The following is a 20580-nucleotide window of genomic DNA, read 5'->3' on the forward strand; positions in this document are numbered from 1 at the left end:
TAATGATTTTCCTACTTTGGTTACTATTATTTGCCAAAACTGAAGTTAAATTATGGAGTAAAACAAATTTCAAAAGCAGAAAGAACCAAAAAGTAATCGTGCAGATCTGTGCTGACTTTTTTCTCTTACTTTCTTTTTTCTTCCCTTTTTTTTTTTTTTTTTGTGAGACATGGTCTCACTCCATTGCCCAGGCTGGGTTTACAGTGGCTTGATGATAGCTCACTGCAGCCTCCACCTCCTGGGCTCAAGCAATCTTCCTGCCTCAGTCTCCCAAGTAGCTGGGACTGCAGGTGCATGCCACAATGCCCAGGTAATTTTTAAAATTTTTGTAGAGATGGGGTCTCACTATGTGGTCAGGCTAGGAGCAATCCTCCTACCTCAGCCTCCCAAAGCACTGGGATTACAGGTGTGAGCCAACGTTCCTGGCCCCTGAGTTTTTTTTTTTACTAATTTACTTTGCTGTCTTAAATTATCTTCAGAAATACTGTGATCCATCACCTTTTGCATGTGATAACACATTAACTTTTTTTCCAGGATATGCTGCAGGCTGCTAGTCATTATCGCCAAAATAGAAACTCTTTGTATAGAGGAGAAGAATCTCTAGAAAAAGAACCTGAATATGTTCCATGGACGGGTAATATACTGATTTATTAACAGTTGTTCAAAATATATTTCTAATGACCCATCATTTTTAGAAGTTGTGTTATTCCCCTATTGTAGGTTTCTAAGTGAAATGAAAAAGTGCCATCTCCAAAATGAGCAGCTCTTGTCAAAATCACTTTATTCTTCCCTTGCTCTTATTTATCGATCTCTCTATAGTTTATGTATTCAACTGGTACTTACAAATTTACTAGGTTTTAGTTCAAATAGTTATTCATAGAAGCAGGTCCTGGCCCCGGAGGTATGGACTATATTTTGTGTTGATTTAATACAAGAAAGTAAGTGGAGTAGCATTAAAGGAATTTAGAAGGAAGAAGAATCATGTTTACCTGGCTTTGCTGAGGAAATCTCCTTGGAGAAGATGGGGTTCAAGCAGGGCATTGACAAGTATCACCTGAATCCCTGTTCAATTTAATTTTCCAGCAGTGATGAAGAGGCATAATTTTTATGCCCATTAGTCTTTCCTTTAGCCATCACTAGAGCCCTTACTTTAACCATGTTATTTTGTGTAATTTCACAGCAACGAGTGGTCCTGGTGGCATCCGAACGGTAATAATACGCCAGCATGAGATTGTCCTGAAGGTGGTTTATCCACAGGCAGACAGCAACCTCCGAAACATCGTGACCGAGCAACTGGTAGCCCTGATCGATTGCTTCCTAGATGGTTATGTTTCTCAGCTTAAGTCTGTGGATAAATCCAGTAATCGGGAAAGATATGACAATCTGGAGATGGAATACCTACAGAAAAGATCAGATCTCTTATCTCCTCTTCGTAAGTTCATGATACTTGGCAAGAGTTTTAAATTTGCTGAATGGATGAAAGGGTTGAATAGTTAATGCAGTATATTCAGTGTAGTAGTGTTAATCCAACTGTAATAAAGAACTTAAAGCAAATATGCACAGCTTTCTGTGCTCATTTATTCAACTTTTTTTCCAGTACTATCTAGGTATAAGTACTATAGATGATACTGAAGATAATTAATAAATACATAAATAAACAACATGTGGAGACTACCCTTAAAGAGCTTAGCATCACAGACCTTTACATGAATAACTGGATTGCAAAGTAGAGCCTGGTGAGGGCTGCTTGAGGGGTACAGATAAGATAGTATGGCTGTTCGGCCAAGGACACATTATACTCCAGGCTAGGATTGGGAAGAGTTTGTTTTACTCTTACATGAAGGAAGAGAATAGCGTTTTGGGGAGGCAGTGATGAAACAAGGGTCTGAATTTGCATCTTTTTTTTGGCGAGACAGAGTGTCACTCTCTCGCCCAGGCTGTAGCGCGGTAGTATAATCTCAGCTCACTGCAACCTCCACCTCCCGGGTTCAAACAATTCTCCTGCCTCAGCCTCCCAAGTAGCTGGGATTACAGGCGTGTGCCACCACAACTGGCTAATTTTGTATTTTTGGTAGGGATGGGGTTTCACCATACTGGCCTGGCAGGACTCGAACTCCTGACCTCAGGTGATCCACCCGCCTCAGCCTCCCAAAGTGCTGGGATTGCAGGTGTGAGCCACCGCACCTGGCCTGAATTTGCATCTTTAAGGAATTGATGTGAATTGTGAAACTAAGTGCCAGTAAGTGGGAAGGTTTCCATTCCATTAATGATTGTTGGTTTATAATAGGAATAAAGATAAAATTTCAAGTAACATTTTTTATTACAGATTTTAAGTTTTGCTAACAGGATTTTTTCCCATCTGTTCTCATTCCCACAGTTACACTAGGCCAGTACCTGTGGGCTGCTTCTCTAGCAGAGAAATACTGTGACTTTGATATATTGGTACAAATGTGTGAGCAGACTGACAACCAGAGCCGACTCCAGCGCTACATGACCCAGTTTGCTGATCAGGTGATGAGTGTTGGGTATATGGCCACTGAGTCCTTTAGTTGCCTTTTCTTGAAATGGCTTTGCCATTTCAAATCTGTAATCAGGGCTTTTGGAATATGATACGATCTTTTTGTAGTTAACTTTGATGAGAAGATAGTAATTTGTATGTTGCGTTTCTTTGTAAATTTTGTCCAGTAGCGAGATCACAGTTCACGACAGCCTCAACCTCCTGGGTCCGATCACTTCTCCCACCTCACCCCCTCCCACACCTCCTGCCTTCCGGTAGATGGGACCACAGGAGCTCGCCACCATGTCTGGCTAATTTTGTTCATTTTTCAGTAGAGACAAAGTCTCGCTATGTTGTCCAGGCTGGTCTCAAACTCCTGGGCTCAAGCGATCCTCCTGCTTCAGCCTCCCAAAGTGCTGGGGTAACAGGCATGAGCCATCGCCTGACCACACAATTCTTTATATATAAATATTACTGAAAGATTCTTTGACCTTTGGAAAATATAACTTTCATTTCTGTTTATATATTTTCTAGTTATTATAAAAGTACTTAGGTATATGAATATTGGTAAAGTTCTTAAAAATTGGATAGAAGATACTCGGGAGTATAGAACACTACTTTAAGAGAGCTTAGCTTTACAAATACACCTAACATTCTCATTTTTCTTGAGGGATATTATGCTTCCTGTTTAAAAAACAAAGTTCCCAGCCAGCCTCAGTGGCTCATGCTGTAATCCCAGCACTTTGAGAGGCCAAGGCGGTAGGATCACTTGAGGCCAGGAGTTTGAGGCCAGCCTGGGCAACATAGTGAGACCCTGCCTCTACAAAAAAAAATTTTTTTAAAAACATGCCACCACACGCCCATGGCCACACTTATTCAGGAGGCTAAGGTGGCAGGATCATTTGAGCCCAGGAGGTCAAGGCCAGTGAGCCAAGATTGTGCCACTACACTACAGCTAGGTGACAGAGGAAGACCCTATCTTTAAAAAAAAAAAAAGTTTCCATTGTGACACTATCTTAAGTGAATTTAAAGTTGTTTCTTAAAGCCAGTCTATTCAGTCAGTTGATTACTATGAAAAGCTTATTTTTTAATTCCTGTAAAAGTGATATTGTATAAAATTTAGAAAACCACTATAAACACAAAAGATAAAAATCACTCAAAATGCCACTATCCAGAGAGAACCTTTTAAACATTTGGTTTATATTTTCAGTCTTTCCTGTCTGTGTATTATAGACAAACATGTTTTGTCAACTGCTTTTTTCACTTGATACATAGCAAACATTTGTTCATGTCATTAAATATTCTACAGCAGCATTTTTAATGGCATTATAGTATTTCATTGACTGGGTATGACTTACTTGATCAAAGATCAGTTGTTGGGCTGGGCGAGGTGGCTCATGCCTGTAATCCCAGCACTTTGGGAGGCCGAGGTGGGCAGATCACCTGAGGTCAGGAGTTCGAGACCAGCCTGGCCAACATGGCAAAACCCCGTCTTTTCTAAAAATACAAAAATTAGCCAGTCGTGGTGGCGTGTGCCTGTGATTCCATCTGTTCTGGAGGTTGAGGCAGGAGAATCGCTTGAACCCAGAAGGAGGAGGTTGCAGTGAGCCGAGATCGTGCCACTGCACTCCAGGCTGGGCAACAGAGCAAGACTCTGTCTCAAAAAAAAAAAAAAGTCATATAAAAGGTCAGTTGTTGGACATGGCTTATTTAGTATTTCAAAACATTGCTAAATAAATATTTTTTGCACTGATCATGATTTTAAAATTATTTTTATGGATTTTCTTTCTCTTTTCATGCATTTTTGCATTTTTTCTTATATTTTCTTTAACATGTTTAAATGTTATTTTAAAGTTCTTTTGTGCTTACTGTGATCATCTTTGAGTCTGTTTATGTTGCCTGCTTTTATGTTGCTTGAATCATAGTTTTCTGCTTCTTATATCTGGTAATTTTTAAATTGTATTTTAGACATTGTATATTTTTAAAACTCCATAGTATGGAAATCGACGTTATTTGTCCCCTCGTGGATTTTCCTTTTTCTCTGTTAGGCAATTTAGAGGAGAGGAAGATGACTCAGTTCATTAGGAATAGAGGTGGCCCAGGACTCGGTCTCAGCTTTTGTAATATTCATTTCATTTCTGGTATCAGAAGTCTTTCATGGCAGGATCCCTGCTTTAGGGGAAGTATCTCTTAAACACTGTGAGACTGTGGGACGTCTTGGTCTTCCTCTCCAGCTCAGCCTCCACACCACCCCAACACTCCACAAACAGCCAGTGGGGAAAACTGGCTGGGCATTTGGGCCTCTCTAAAGTTTGATGTATCATGCCAGGCCGTGTGGCCAGCTAGCGCAGAATTCTGGAATGTTACAGTCTTGGTGCTGTCCCACAGAGCTTTCTGTGATAACGGAGCTGTTGATAATGCGCTGTCCAAATGGGAGCCGCTGGCCACATGGGGCTACTGAGCACTTGAAATGTGGCTAATATACCTAAGGAACTGAATTTTAAATTTCAATCTAATTTTTTATTTAAGTTAAACAGCTACATATGGCCAGTTGCTACCATATTGGCCAGCGCACATCTAGATTCTGCCATTAATCTTGTCAGTGATCTTGAGCAAGATGCCCTTTCTGAATCAGAATGTACGCATTTGTCAAGTGAGATGATTGAATTAAGAGATCCTACAATATAGGAAATTATTGTTTAGAACAGGTTTTCTGTTTTGGAGGCCTTTAGAACAAAGTTATGTTTTGTTATCAGAAATGTATTTTTTTTAAACTATTATGAATGAATTCTATGTTCTGTTATTTATAGAATTTTTCAGACTTTCTCTTCCGTTGGTATCTGGAGAAAGGAAAGCGAGGCAAATTATTATCTCAGCCCATTTCTCAGCATGGACAGTTGGCAAATTTTTTGCAAGCTCATGAACATCTCAGCTGGTTACATGAAATTAATAGCCAAGAATTAGAAAAGGTAAGAAGGATTTTTCTATGGAGCAGATGTGTGCAATTTATTTAGGTAGTTTTAATTAGTTTTGATTTTAGTAATTAAAATACTGTTTACTGTCATACACCTGAGAAGGGGTTACTATCCAAAATATATAAGGGAGTTGGGCATGGTGGCTTATACCTGTGATCCCAGTACTTTGGGAGGCCGAGGCAGGTGGATCTCTTGAGTGCGGGAGTTCAAGACCAGCCTAGGAAACGTAAATAACAAAAACATTAGCCAGGTGTGGTGACACACACCTGTAGTCCCAGCTACTTGGGAGGCTGAGGCAGGAGGATCACTTGAGCTCTGGAGGTCGAGGCTGCAGTGAGCTGAGATTGCACCATTGCACTCCAGCCTAGGCAACAGAGTGAGGCCTTGTCTCAAAATAAATGAATGAATGAATGAATGGCAAAAGACCTGAATAGACATTTCTCAAAAGAAGACATGCAGATGACCAATAGATGTGTGAAAAAAATGTTCTGCATCACTCATCATTAGGGAAATGCAAATTTATACCACAATGAGACATCACCTTACATTTGTTCAATGGCTGTTATCAAAAAGGTGAGGGTAACAAGTGCTGGAGAAGACATGGAGAAAAGGGAACCTTGATGCACTCTTGGTGGGGATGTAAGTTAGTACAACCATTATGGGAAACTGTATGGAGGTTCCGAAAAAGTTAAAAATAGAAATACCATATGATCTGGCAATCCCGCTTGTGAGTATATATCCAGAGGAGTTGAAGTCAGTATGTTGAAAAGATACCTGCACTGCCATGTTCATTGCAGCATTTTCACAATAGCCAAGTTATGGAATCCACCTAAGTGTCCATCAATCAGTGTAAATGATAAAGAAGATGTTGTATATAGAATACGCAATGCAGTAGTAGTCAGCCTTAAGAAAGAAGGAAATTCTCTCATTTGCAACAACATTGATGAAGCTGGAGAACATTACACTAAACCAAATAAGCCAGACACAGACAAGTAACTCATATATGGAATCCAAAACAATTGAACTCATGGAAGCAGAAGAGTGGTGGCTGTCAGAAGGAGGGGATGTTATAGGCGCGCACACACACGTACACACATACACATATACATATATACATACATATAAGGAACTCAGCTCAATTGTAAGAAGACAAATAACCCAATTTAAAAATGGGGAAATGGGCCGGAGAAGTTGGTCAAAGGGTACAAGTTTCAGTTAGGAGGAAGAAGATTATTTTTATTTTTATTTTTGTTTTTTTAGAGACAGGGTCTCACTGTGTTCCCCAGGCTGGTCTTGAATTCCTGGGCTCAAGCAATCCACCCACCTCAGCCTCCCAACGTGCTGGGATTATGGGCATGAGCCACTGCACCACGCCAGGAACATTTTTTATATACATTGCACAGTATGGTGACTAAAGTTAATAATAGTGTATTGTACATTTTAGAATTTCCAAGAGAACAAATTTGAAATGTTCTCACCACAATGATAGATATTTGAGGTGATGGGCATGTTAATTAGCTTGATTGAATCCACATCACATACATATATTATAACATTACTCTGTATCCATAAATATATACAATTATAATTCGTCAGTATACAATAATAATTTTTTTAAATTTAAAAGCATTTCTTATGGATTATTTAGAATGTGTACTCCTATTTTCTCACATAATTTGCATAAAACATTCTTAATTTGTGATGGTATTGCCATTACTTCTAATATCTCAATAAAAATATGTAGTCCAGGCTGGGTGCCTGTGGCTCATGCCTGTAATCCCAGCTACTCAGGAGCCTGAGGCAGGAGAATCACTTGAACCAAGGAGGCAGAGGTTGAGTGAGCTGAGACTGTATCACTGCACTCCAGCCTGGGTGACAAAGTGAGGCTCTCTCTAAAAAAAAAAAAATGTAGTCCATCGTGATTTGACATCACATTAAAATCACAAAAATTTTAATAATGTGTCTGTAACAGTCATTGGCCTTTTTGCAATGAATATATTGTTGTAATAAATATTCAAATTATGAGTAAAAACATACAAATTAATTTTAAAATTTGTTCTTGACAGGATGTTCAAGTGAATATGTAATTGTTTTAGAGCAAATGTTTTGTGCATGTCTCTTTTCCCAATATTTAGTGAGGATGGTTGATATTTTGCTGTGTAATTACTCTCAATGTTACGGTACTGCTCAGTTTTTTTTTTTTTTTTTTTTTTATTTATTTTTTATTTTTTTTTTCTTTTATTATTATTATTATTATTATTATACTTTAGGTTTTATGGTACATGTGCACAATGTGCAGGTAAGTTACATATGTATACATGTGTTTTTAGGTTTGCTAAATGTTGACTTTTCATTCATTGATATGGCTTAGGGGAGAAAAACAAGTTTGGGGTTTACTTACCTTTGTTTCAGCTTGAATTGGTACTCAGTATCTTAAGATGGTTTGCATATTTTATTGTAGGCTCATGCAACACTTCTGGGTTTGGCAAATATGGAAACTCGTTACTTTGCAAAGAAGAAAACCCTTCTTGGCTTGAGTAAATTGGCTGCATTAGCTTCAGACTTTTCAGAGGATATACTGCAAGAAAAAATTGAAGGTGAAAGAATTTGAGCAAAAAGATTTACAAATTGGTCATGCCACCAATTAACTCATGATGTGTTCCTGTCATCAGTTAGCAGGATCTATCTCTTAGAAACAGGACCTGTCTCTAAGAGGAATGCATTTAGTTAATGTCCATGTGTAGTTACTCAGTTATATACTTGGAATTTTTTTAGAGAAAAGTAATTTGTATTTTAAATAAGAATTCCTAAAGAATGGATTCAAATGATTTTGAATGGAGAGGTCTGATTATGTACCCTTAGTGATACATATTCCAAGGGCGAAAAGAACTACAAAGCAATCTTGACCTTTACACATGGGTTTGTTGTAGGTAGTGTGGTATAGGTGCAATAATTCTGAACTGTTTTGTGTATATTGTAGATGAAAACGATTACATATAGTACAGTTGACCCTCCATATTTTTGGATTCCACATCTGCAGATTCGAGCAAACATCAAAAATATTTGGGGAAAAAGAATTAAAAATAATTCAATGACAATTAAAATTATAACAACAGAATTAAACAACAAAAAATTAAAACAAAAATAATGCAAAATTAAAACAAAATAATGCAAATTTTAAAAAAACCAATACAGTATAACAGCTATTTACTTAGCATTTACATTGTATTAGGTATTATAATCTAGAGGTGATTTAAAGTATATGGGAGGATGTACATGGGTTATGTGCAAGTAACTACCGTTTTTATATAAGGGAGTTGAGCTTTTTGGTATTCCCATGGGTCCTAGAACCAGTTGTCAGCGGATACTGAGGCCTGATGGTATTATTTTTTAGAACCAAGCAGAGAGGAGATACAAATATAGAAAGACAGTGAAGAAAAACTCTGTATTACTGAATTTGGATTGGAAATACCAGATAGAATCTGATTTTTAAAAACAATATATTTTCTTGTTTGAGGTGATGAATATGCTAATTACCCTGTGATCATTACACAATGTATACATGTATTGAAGCGTCACATTGTACCCCATAAATATGTATAATTATTATGCATCAATTAAAAAAATACATCGGCTGGGTGTGGTGGCTCACGCCTGTAATCCCAACACTTTGGGAGGCTGACGTGGGAGGATTGCTTGAGCCCAGGAGGTCATTGAGCCAGCCTAGGCAACTTAGTGAGAACCTGTCTCTACAAAAAATTTAAAACTTAGCCAGGTGTGGTGGTGTGCACCTGTAGTCCCAGCTACTGGGGAGGCTGAGGCGAGAGGATCACTTGAGCCCAGGAGGTCGAGGTGGCAGTGAGATGTGATTGTGCCACTGCCCTCCAGCTGGGGCAACAGAGCAAAACCCTGCCTCAGAAAAAAAAAAGTCCCTCTCTATAAATATGTAGATAGATAGATATAGATAATAAAATGTGTGTGTATATATAAAATTGTGTATATATACACACACACAATACATACGCATATATATACATTTTATCTATACACACACACATACATATTTCTTGTCTCTTTGCAGTGACACCCCAGTAGCGTGAGTATACCTAGTTCCATATGTTGGTTTCTGACTACCGTTTTCCAGTAAAAGAAGTGAGGGCTTATTGACGAAATCTTGGAGAGTCTTATTGGGCCAGAAAGCAAGGTTAATGTAGAGATATTAAAATAATACAAGAGCCTTGAACAGCTCCCACTGTTCAAGTTTGGGGACTATTTGAACATCAAAAGATTGGTAGTAAAGGATATATTCCACAGTTTATAAAACAAAAAAATTCATGAGTCTACAGTGATTTTCAAAAAGGGAGAGGGTCAAGTGAAATGCTTCTTTACAGGAGAATGCCAACTAATACGTGTGGAAAGAAGGGCAGAAGTCACTACTACAACCACAGTGAATAACTGGTCACCAAAGGATGCTGAGACCATTGAGTTTAGGGACTAGGGGAACAGGATATTCCCGTGTTTTTGGAGTATCAGTAGACAGATCTAATAGACCCTGTCATCAACCACAAAACAAACCACATTGTGTACTCCTGAAGCAATGTACTACCGTCACGTGTGTCCTGTTCTTGCCAAAATGTTCACCCTGATTCTAATTACAAAAGACCAATCAGACATAACCTGCTGGTGGGACATTGTATAATACTGTTGCCCTAGACTCTTCAAAAACTTTACCAACATGAAAGACAAAGACAGGCTGTTTTAGATGAAAGGAACCTAAGAGCCATGACACATCAGCAAATGCAGGGCAAGATTCTTGATCCTGAATCACCCTCAAAATAACCATAACAGTTATGGTGAATGTTTTGGAAACAAGTGGGAAAGTTTGAACATACTTAATATTAGATGATATAACTGTATTGATGTTAAATTATATAAGCCTGATAATCGTATTGTGGTTGAATGTCCTTGTTTTTAGGAGATACATGCTGAGTATTTAGAAATGAAATGTCATAATGTCTACAACCTTCATATGCTGAAAAAAAATTACCTATATACATAGAGAAAGCAAAAGGGACAGAGTGTCAGCAACAGATGACTCTAGCTGGAGGATATAAAGTGCACATTGGCGTTTTAAAATTTTTTATGTAGATTTGGACTTTTTCTGTTTTTTATTTTTATTTATTTATTTATTTTCTTTGAGACAGGGTCTCACTCTGTTGCCCAGGCTGGAGCACAGTGGCACAATCATGGCTCACTGCAGCCTCGAACTCCTGGACTCAGGTGATGCTCTTGCTTTAGCCTCCCCAGTAGCTGGGACTACAGGTGCATGCTCCCATGCCTGGCTAATTTTTGTATTTTTTTGTAGAGACGGGGTTTCACCATGTGTGTCCAGGCTGGTCTCAAACTTCTGGGCTCAAGCAGCGTGCCCACCTCAGCCTCCAAGGTGCTGGGATTATAGACGTGAGCCACCACACCCAGCCTAGAATTTTTCAAAATAAAAATTGGAGAGGGGAATCTCAGCTATGTGGTTTGGATCAAGTATATGCAGATATGGATATCTGGTTATGTGGCTTATCCACAGAGTCCAGCCTAAGATCTGGGTTTAAATTATACCGCTGTCATTTTTTTCCTTTTGAGGGAGTGGATATAGTAGGAAGAATCGGGATTTCAAATATTTTCTCCAGAACTTACTAGCTTTGTGACCTTGGATAGTTGATTTATGCTCCTTTGCCTCAGTTTGTTCATCTATAACAAGGGTAGTTGTAAGGATTGAGGGCACTGTCTTGAGAAAAATGGCTTGCATATATTAAGTACTCAATAAATTGTAGGTATTAGCCCCTTTTATTAAAATTATTTTTTACTGTTTGGGATAATCTTCCTTCAGTCTTTTTATTTTTTGCACTAGTAGGGCCTGTTCTAAAAAACGTGTGTTTATATTCTATGGGACTGGCTGATAGTCTAAGAGGGGAAGCCATATTTTAGCCTGGCCACCAGAGATAGATCATGTTAATCAAAGTATTTTAACACAAGGCTTTCCTATTTCTTCTTTCTCCTTGCTTTGCATTTGATCACTTCTTAGCTTTTATTTCTTAACACAATGGGAAGGAACATTTGCAGATCTTAGTGATTTTACAGACTGTTAGCACAATGTATCTAATCGGAGGGGATAGGCTTTTTAAAAATAACTCTTCCGGTAGTTAAATAATTCCTCATGGAAAATGTGTAAATTATAGAAAAAATACAATAGGAAAAATAAGTTGTCTGTAGTCCCACCTCCCCAGAGATAACCACTGGTACTGTTTTGTAGGTTTCCTCCCAGTCTGTTTTTCTAGGTATAGAAATGGACAAAAATGTTCCATTTAATTATTCCAAAACCAGGATCATGGGGAGTGCTGCCAGTATTTGAACGAAAGTATCTGTGCTTTGGTCACTGTTTTGCTGTGAATGCTGTGTTTATGAGGCTACCTAGCAGTTTTCACCCTTTCCTGCAACTCAGCACATTCCCTGGGGCGGAGTCAGGTCATGGGCTGCAACCTGGAGAGTTTGTGGCAAACAGAAGCCCCTGTTAACCTCATCCAATGGAGATAACCCTTGCTGCCTAGGAGATGTGCTGTATATTCTTCCAGGTCTTGTTTTCCTTGATAGACTCATGGTAGCTTTTACATCATTTCCATTTGCGAATGAAACTCAGTTGACCCTTGAACAACATGAGTTTGAACTGCATGGGTCCACTTACATGCAGATTATTTTCAATCAATATATTTCGGAGATTTTCAACAACATGAAAACACTCATATACACACACCATGTATAACCGTGTAGCCTAGATATACCAAAAAAAAAATTAAGAAAAAGACAGGTTATGAATACATAAAACATATGTAGTCTATTTTATCATTTACTACCATAGAACATACACAGATGTTATAAAAAGTTAAAATTTATCAACATACAAACACAGACCTCACATAGCACCATTCACAGTGAAGGCAATGTAAACCATGTAAATAGGCAGCATTAAATCACAAAATTAACTGTAATACATACTGTACTTACTGTAATAATTTCATAGCCACCTCCTGTTGCTACTGTGGGCGAGTGTCCGCTTGCTGAAGTGTAAACAGTATTCAGTTAAAACCCCAATTAAAGTGATGATCCAGTTAAAATGATTCTGATCATCTCTGTGTGAGAAGTTTGTCTACACTCCAGTAAATTGCCTATTGCAGCAAAAAGTAAATTTCCTATTGCAGTAAGAAGTGATTTCTCATAGTTCTCGAGTATTTTTTCCTATGTTTAATGCAATACCATAAACCTTAAATAACACCTTGAGACTCATATGAAGTGCCACTAAGTGAAGCTAGACATGCTCCCAAGAAGCATAGGAAAGTCGTGACATTACAAGAAGTGGAATTGCTTGATATGCACCACAGATTGAGGTCTGCAGTTTTGGCTACCCCCATTTCAATATAAATTAGTCTAGCTTAATGACCATTATTAAGAAAAAAATGGAAATTTGTGAAGCTGGCAGCAGCAGTTAAGCTTTTGGGGAGTCGAAAGTTACCCTCCCAGCACTTTGGGAGGCTAGAACAGGAGGATCACTCAAGCTCAAGAGTTTGAGACCAGCCTGGGCAGCATAGCAAGACCTCATCTCTTTAAAAAGTTATGCTGGGATTTTTGACAGCACGGGAGCTTAGTGGCCCATCCCCCTTGTTATTCAGGGGCCAACTATATACTATAAATTCTAGTGGGAAAAATTTTACTGAATTATGAAATATGATGGAGAGATCTCCACACTTAGCTATTTCATGAGGTATAAGCTTCCTATCTGCTCTCCAACTTCTTCAAGCAGTGAACGTATTTCCTCGCCTATTCTCTCCCCTCCTATTTCTCGTTGCTGTGATAATTCTTAGGACTTTGATCAAACCATGGATATATTGTAAACATAACCAGCAATCAAGAATAAGAATTAAAAGCATTCTAAGATCATTGAATAACGATAGGTTTACCTCTGGAGCAATTTTTTTCTTTTAAAATTCAGATTTGTTTTATGACAGCAAAAGTCAAAGTTCATCATATTCTCTTTCCCCGTCTCTCATCTTGAATACTAGAAATGGCTGAGCAGGAGCGCTTTCTACTGCATCAGGAGACCCTACCTGAACAGCTGCTGGCGGAGAAACAGCTAAATCTCAGTGCGATGCCAGTATTGACTGCACCACAACTCATTGGTGTATGTGCTTTTCAAATCCTTAACGCTATTTCTTAAACTCAAAACCTTCTTGGTGTTTGTTGGGCCATGTAGTATAGTTCGTAAGAGGAGTTATCATTCTATTGCCTACCTTCCAGAAAACTCCCCTAGAAAAACGTTGTTGGAAGCTGCTTGGGAACAGAAAGCTAATTAGAGAAAAATTAATCAGCATCTGCCTCCCCCATACACCTCCACATAAAGGTGCTTTATCTAGGTGGCCAGGAGAAATTACTTATATTTTGCTTTTCTAGTATAGGACAAATAAGTACCATGAAATAACTTTATTTCCCCCACAAAATTACTTTTTAAGCTCTTCTATAAGAAAAAATGGATTAAGGAACTCAGTTTACATGGTCTAGCAGCACTGTCCTTACCTCTTTCCTCTGCAACCCAACACATCCCTGAGGGCAGAGCCGGAACATGGGCTGCAGTCTAGAGAAGAAGCATCTCTTTGCCAGAGTGATGTAGGATCACCTTAAATGTGTTCTATCTGTATGAAAAGGCAAACAATTTAAAAAATTAGCATTTTAGCCATTATCAGTAACAGATTTCCTGTTATAACTGAATTTACAACATCCTCTCCTGATAGAATATATATTTAATTTAGAAATGTAAGGTACTATCTATTGTAACTCACTATTATGTATCACTAAGAAAAAAGTAGTGCCAATTTTAGTCTAATGCATCATTAATTTTAATACCGCAGTCCAATTTCAGAGATGGTGGATCAGAAAGAATGTTCAAGAACAACGAAATAAAAGTATTGTCTTTTGAGTGCTGTAAGACAATGAACACAAGCAGATAGCTTTTTTTCTGGAATGGTCTGAGTATTGTTGCTATTAAAGGATTATACATACAATTTTTAAAAAATGAAATTAGTTATAGTTTTTGGGAAAGGAAGATGGGAAAAATTCAAATTGATATTTTTAATAAGGTAAGTATTTTTCTGACCATAAAAATTACAGGAAATTTGAAGAATACAGAAGTGAGTATGCAGTCAGCTGTAATCTAACCAGGGATAAGTGTTGGTAACATGTTGATGTGTTTTTTTTATTTTTTAAGTAAATATAGATCAACTGTACACTTTATTGTAGGTCTCAATTTTTTTTTTTAGAGACAAGGTCTTGGTGTCACTCGGGCTGTCAGGCTGGAGTGCAGTGGCCCTTTCACAGCTCACTGCAGCCTTGACCTCCCAAGCTCAGGTGACCCTCCTACCTCAGCCTCTGGAGTAGCTGGGACCACTGGTGTGCACCACCATACCCAGCTAATTTTTATACTTTTTGTAGAGACGAGGTTTCGCCATGTTGCCCAGGCTGGTCTCGAACTCCTGTTCTCAAGGAATCTGCCTGCCTCCGCCTCCCAAAGAGCTGGGATTATAGACATGAGCCACTGTGCCATTCCTAAAATACGCATTTTTTTTTAAAGACAGTTTATTTTAAGGTAGATGCAATACAGTTTCCAAATATGAGGCTGTTTTTACTATAAAAATACAACTGGCCAGGCGCAGTGGCTCACGCCTAAAATCCCAGCTCTTTGGGAGGCCAAGGCAGGCAGATCACTTGAAGTCAGGAGTTTGAGACCAGCCTGGCCAACAGGGTGAAACCTTCTCTACTAAAAATACAAAAATTAGCCAGGTGTGGTGAAGGATTCCTGTAATCCCAGCTACTCAGGAGGCTGAGGCAGGAGAATCACTTGAACCTGGGAGGCAGAAGTTTCAGTGAGCTGAGATCGTGCCACTGCAATCCAGCCTGGGTGACAGAGCAAGACTTTGTCTCAAAAAAAAAACCCAAAAAAACAAAAAAACTACAACTTCCTTACAAGATGTAATGACTTCTTTTCTCCATAAATCTCTCTAGTATTAGTTACATGATTGTATAATCTTCTACCTTATTTTAACTTGTCATAGCTATATATCTGTGAAGAAAATAGAAGAGCTAATGAATATGATTTCAAGAAAGCTTTGGACTTGTTGGAATATATTGATGAGGTAAGTAAAATCGCTTGAGATGATCTCAGGCAGCTGAATACATATATAAAAAGAGGGAGATGCCTCTTTTAGTCAATCATGAAAATGAATTAAGCAAAAACTGTATCTGTGGTTCAACTACCTTTAATCATTAGAATGTATACAACTCTTTAGAAAAGCTGTCAAGGTCAAGAGACTCCCTTTCATGATAATTCTCACACATTCCTGGATATCTTTTTTTGTGCACAAATAAGTACTGCTTTCCAAAGTCCTGAAATATTTTTTTCTCTTTCATGTATTAAGTCATTCGTTTCTGAATGTAATATACGACTGTATCAGTTTATTCTGGCTGGGTGCAGTGGCTCACCCCTGTAATCCCAGCACTTTGGGAGGCCGAGGCAGACAGATCACCTGAGGTTGGGGGTTTGAGACCAGCCTGGCAAACATGGTGAAACTCCACCTCTACTAAAAATACAAAAAAAAAAAAAAAAAATTAGGTGGGTGTGGTGGTGCACGCCTGTAATCCCAGCTACTTGGGAGGCTGAGGCATGAGTCTCTTGAATCCAGGAGGCAGAGATTGCAGTAAGCCAAGATCGCGCCACTGAACTCAAGCCTGGGTGACAGAGTGAGACTGTCTCCAAAAAAAAAAAAAAAAAAAAAAAGTATATATGTATATAAAATCTTCATAGTATTCATCCTAAGAGTAGCTGTTTCTTGTGTTTCAACAGGTTATAGTGAAAATTCTGTAGGATAAGTAGTTCTGTTACCTGTCCATGCGATTGAAAGTAATTTGGTAGATTTTAAAAACATAACATGTTGACTTTTACATTACCTTATTTTAAAATCTTACCCCTCTCAGGCCGGGCGAGGTGGCTCACACCTGTAATCCTAGCACTTTGGGAGGCCAAGGCGGGCGGATTGCCTGAGGTCAGGAGTTCGAGACCAGTCTGGCCAACATGGCGAAACCCCGTCTCTACTAAAAATACAAAAAAAATTAGCTGAGCGTGGTGGCGTGCGCCTGTAATCCCAGCTACTTGGGAGGCTGAGGTAGGGGAATTGCTTGAACCAGGGAGGCGGAGGTTGCCATGAGCTGAGATCGCGTCACTGCACTCCAGCCTGGGTGACAGAGTGAGACTCCCAGCCTGGGTGACAGAGTGAGACTCCATCTCAAAAAAAAAAAAGAAAAACTCTTACCCCTCTCAAGGTTGCTGATAAAATCATCATCACAGAGTAACGTGAAAGTAATTCATAGATATTAATTGGCTTCTATGTATGTAGTATTAACATAATGAAAATTTAAGCACATATTTCTTTCAAAGCCAGGATTTAATCAAGATTTTTTGTTTTGCTGTTAAGGAAGAAGATGTAAATATAAATGATCTAAAACTGGAAATCCTTTGCAAAGCTCTTCAGAGAGATAAGTAAGTACTCATGGTATCGCTTCTTTGGAAAGTATAGAAACTGCTTTTTCTCTGCTCTCACCACACGACAGTCAATAACAGAAGACTTCTGTGATCAGATGTGTTGGGATTTCCCACCTCCCACACTAGGCAACCAGTGAGTTCTGTTGGTGGACACCAGCTGAATGTACTTTAATTTAGTTCAGTCCTGACACTATCTACAACCACAGATTGAGGGCTCAGACTGCCCCGACTTTGATGCCAATCTAAGCCCCAGGTGGTTTTGCCTGTGCTCCTCACCGACCAGCTATAAATTGGGGTTCCCACAACCCCCTCCTTGGGTTTGATTAATTTGCTAGAGCAGCTCATAGAACTCAGGAACACACACCTATCAATTTATTATAAAGGGTATTGTTACCAGAAAGGGGTCCTGATCCAGACCCCAAGAGAGGCTTCTTGGATCTCGTGCAAGAAAGAATTTGGGGTGAGTCCACAGAGTAAAGAGAAAGCAAATTTATTAGAGAAGAAAATAAAAGAATGGCTACTTTTTACACAGAGCAGCGGCATGGGCTGCTTGACTTGAGTATACTTACGGTTATTTGTTGATTATGTGCTAAACAAGGGGTGCATTATTCATGAGTTTTTCTGGAAAGGCATGAGAAGTTCCCAGAACTGAGGGTTCCTCCCCTTTTTATTTTTATTTATTTATTCATTTATTTTGAGACAGAGTTTAGCTCTTGTTGCCCAGCCTGGAGTGCAGTGGTGCGATCTTGGCTCACTGCAACCTCTGCCTCCCGGGTTCAAGCAATTCTCCTGCCTCAGCCTCCCAAGTAAATGCGATTACAGGCATGTACCACCATGCCTGGCTAATTTTGTATTTTTAGTAGAGAGGGGGTTTCACCAGGTTGGTCAGGCTGATCTGGAACACCAGACCTCGGGTGATCTGCCCACCTCAGCCTCCCAAAATGCTGGGATTATAGGCGTGAGCCACCACACCCGGCTCCTCCCCTTTTTAAACCATATAGGGTAACTTCCCAACGTTGCCACGGTATTTGTAAACTGTTGTGGCGCTGGTGGGAGTGTCTTTTAGCATGCTAATGCATTATAATTAGTGTATAATGAGCAGCGAGGACGACTAGAGACCACTCTCTTGGTTTTGGCGGGTATTGGCTGGCTTCTTTACCACATCCTGTCTTATCAGTGGGGTCACTGTGACCTGTGTCTTGTGATACCAGTCCTGCTGACCTCCTGTCTCATCCTGTGACTAAGAATTCCTAACCTCCTGGGAATGCTGATTCTAACGCATCTGAAAGTATCAGGTAGAATACAGATGAAGAGATCATGGGGTGAGGTATGGGGGAAGGGGCTTAGAGCTTCCGAAGCCTCTCTGGCCTTCCACCTTCCAGGAACCTCCACATGTTCAGCTATCAGGAAGCTCTTCAAACCCTGTCGTTTTGTGTTTTTATGGAAGCTTCGTTATGTAGACATGATTGATTAAAGTTGGTGACCAATTTAACCTTCAGCACCTCTTCCCTCCCTGGATATTGAGGAATAGGGCTGAAAAGTCCCAACTCTATGCTTTTTCTGGTGACCAGCCCCTATCTTGAAGCTAGCTGGGAGCTACCAGCTGTCAGCCAACTCAAATAGTATTAAAAAAAAAAAAAAAAAAAAAGACATATCTGGAGATTCTAAGGATTGTAGGAGTTGCAAAGCAGAAAGTGGGGTGAGGAAGAAGACTAAATACATACTTCACAGTATCACAGGAAGATTATGATATTATATGTAAAACAGTTTTATAACCTTCTAACCATATTGTAACATATGTATTATGAAAATTTTAATGGTTACATTAGTAATATTTATTTAGTCTTGGTCTTCTCTATTTTAATAATTAAGAATAGCAAGAATAGCCTAAAGACTTAGGACCACTCATATAATAAATCACTACTTTTGATTTTAAAATTTAGATTGTCAGTTTGCATAGAAATACGCATCCCTTATTTTCTTTCTTTTTTTGTGACGGAGTTTCACTCTTGTTGCCCAAGCTGGAGTGCAACGGCACAATCTCGGCTCACTGCAACCTCCGTCTCCCGGGTTCAAGTGATTGTCCTGCTTCAACCTCCCGAGTAGCTAGGATTACAGGCATGTACCACCACGCCTGGCTAATTTTGTATTTTTGGTAGAGACAGGATTTCTCCATGTTGGTCAGGCTGGTCTCGAACTCCTGGCCTTGTGATCTGTCTGCCTCGGCCTCCGAAAGTGCTGGGATTACAGACGTGAGCCACCATGCCCGGCCACATCCCTTATTTTCACAGAAGTAAGGCTTGTCATGCCAGACGAGACTTGAAGCTATGATTTTGTTTTATTTATTTATTTATTTATTTATTTATTTTTATTTTTTTTTTTTTTTAATTTTTTTTTTTTTGAGACGGAGTCTGGCTGTGTTGCCCAGGCTGGAGTGCAGTAGCAGAATCTTGGCTCACTGCAAGCTCCACCTCTCGGGTTCATGCCATTCTCCCGCCTCAGCCTCCTGAGTAGCTGGGACTACAGGCCCCCGCCACCACATGTGGCTAATTTTTTTTTTACGTATTTTTAGTAGAGATGGGGTTTCACTGTGTTAGCCAGGATGTTCTCGATCTCCTGACCTCATGATCCACCCGCCTCAGCCTCCCAAAGTGCTGGGATTACAGGCCTGAGCCACCACGCCCGGCCTATTTTTTTTTTTAAGTTACTACAATTTGAGGGTCAGTGCCCTTTTCTAAGGCATTAAGTACTAGTTTCTCTCTTTTTTTTTTGTTTGTTTGTTTTGTTTTTTGTTTTTGAGACAGAGTCTCGCTCTGTCACCTAAGGCTGGAGTGCAGGGGCTCAATCTCGGCTGGCCGCAACCTCCGCCTCCCAAGTTCAAGCGATTCTCCCACCTCAGCCTCCTGAGTAGCTGGGATTACAGGCATGCGCCACCACGCCCAGCTAATTTTTTGTATTTTTAATAGAGACTGGGTTTCTCCATGTTGGTCAGGCTGGTCTCAAATTCCCAACCTCAGGTGATCCGTCTGCCTCGGCCTTCCAAAGTGCTGGGATTACAGGCGTGAGCCACTGCACGCAGCAAGTACTACTTTCTCACAATAGTATCCTTTCTGCAGAGGAGGACTGCCACCTATGGAAATGGTGTTTATGTTACGATTCAATGGCAAAGACTAAGAATAATCAGTTGAAGGAACGAATTCTTTCCAGGAAAAGAATTTTAGACAAAGCATGACTTGAATGCTAAAAGCCTTCTACTCACAATTTTCCTTTTTCCTGTGGTAAAATATTATAGAAGAGTTATTTTTACTAAAGCATTTCTTCCCTCCTCTGATCACTCCAAAATAGTTAAAATTACTGTTAAGTTTAGTCTTAGAGGTCAGTCCCTGAAGCTTGTAGCTTTATGCCTACTTGATTGTTTGGTCGCATCCCAGTCATACAAAAGGATGCTATCATTTTGATTAGAATTCCTTGTC

General features: G+C 39.4%; 1 protein-coding gene across 2 annotated transcripts in view; it reads left to right on the forward strand.

Annotated features, from left to right (window-relative positions):
* NUP133 (nucleoporin 133) overlaps positions 1-20580 on the forward strand; it is a 67736-nt gene that overhangs the window by 43135 nt on the left and 4021 nt on the right. For both annotated transcript variants that reach the window (XM_054445258.1, XM_054445300.1), the window contains exons 17-24: positions 535-634; positions 1181-1432; positions 2378-2511; positions 5308-5466; positions 7934-8069; positions 13581-13699; positions 15624-15704; positions 17040-17104. In XM_054445258.1, coding sequence (XP_054301233.1) covers positions 535-634; positions 1181-1432; positions 2378-2511; positions 5308-5466; positions 7934-8069; positions 13581-13699; positions 15624-15704; positions 17040-17104 — 1046 coding nt within the window. The remainder of the gene's footprint in view (positions 1-534; positions 635-1180; positions 1433-2377; positions 2512-5307; positions 5467-7933; positions 8070-13580; positions 13700-15623; positions 15705-17039; positions 17105-20580) is intronic.

This window comes from Pongo pygmaeus, chromosome 1 (genome assembly GCF_028885625.2).
Source record: "Pongo pygmaeus isolate AG05252 chromosome 1, NHGRI_mPonPyg2-v2.0_pri, whole genome shotgun sequence".
Classification (NCBI taxonomy): domain Eukaryota; kingdom Metazoa; phylum Chordata; class Mammalia; order Primates; family Hominidae; genus Pongo; species Pongo pygmaeus.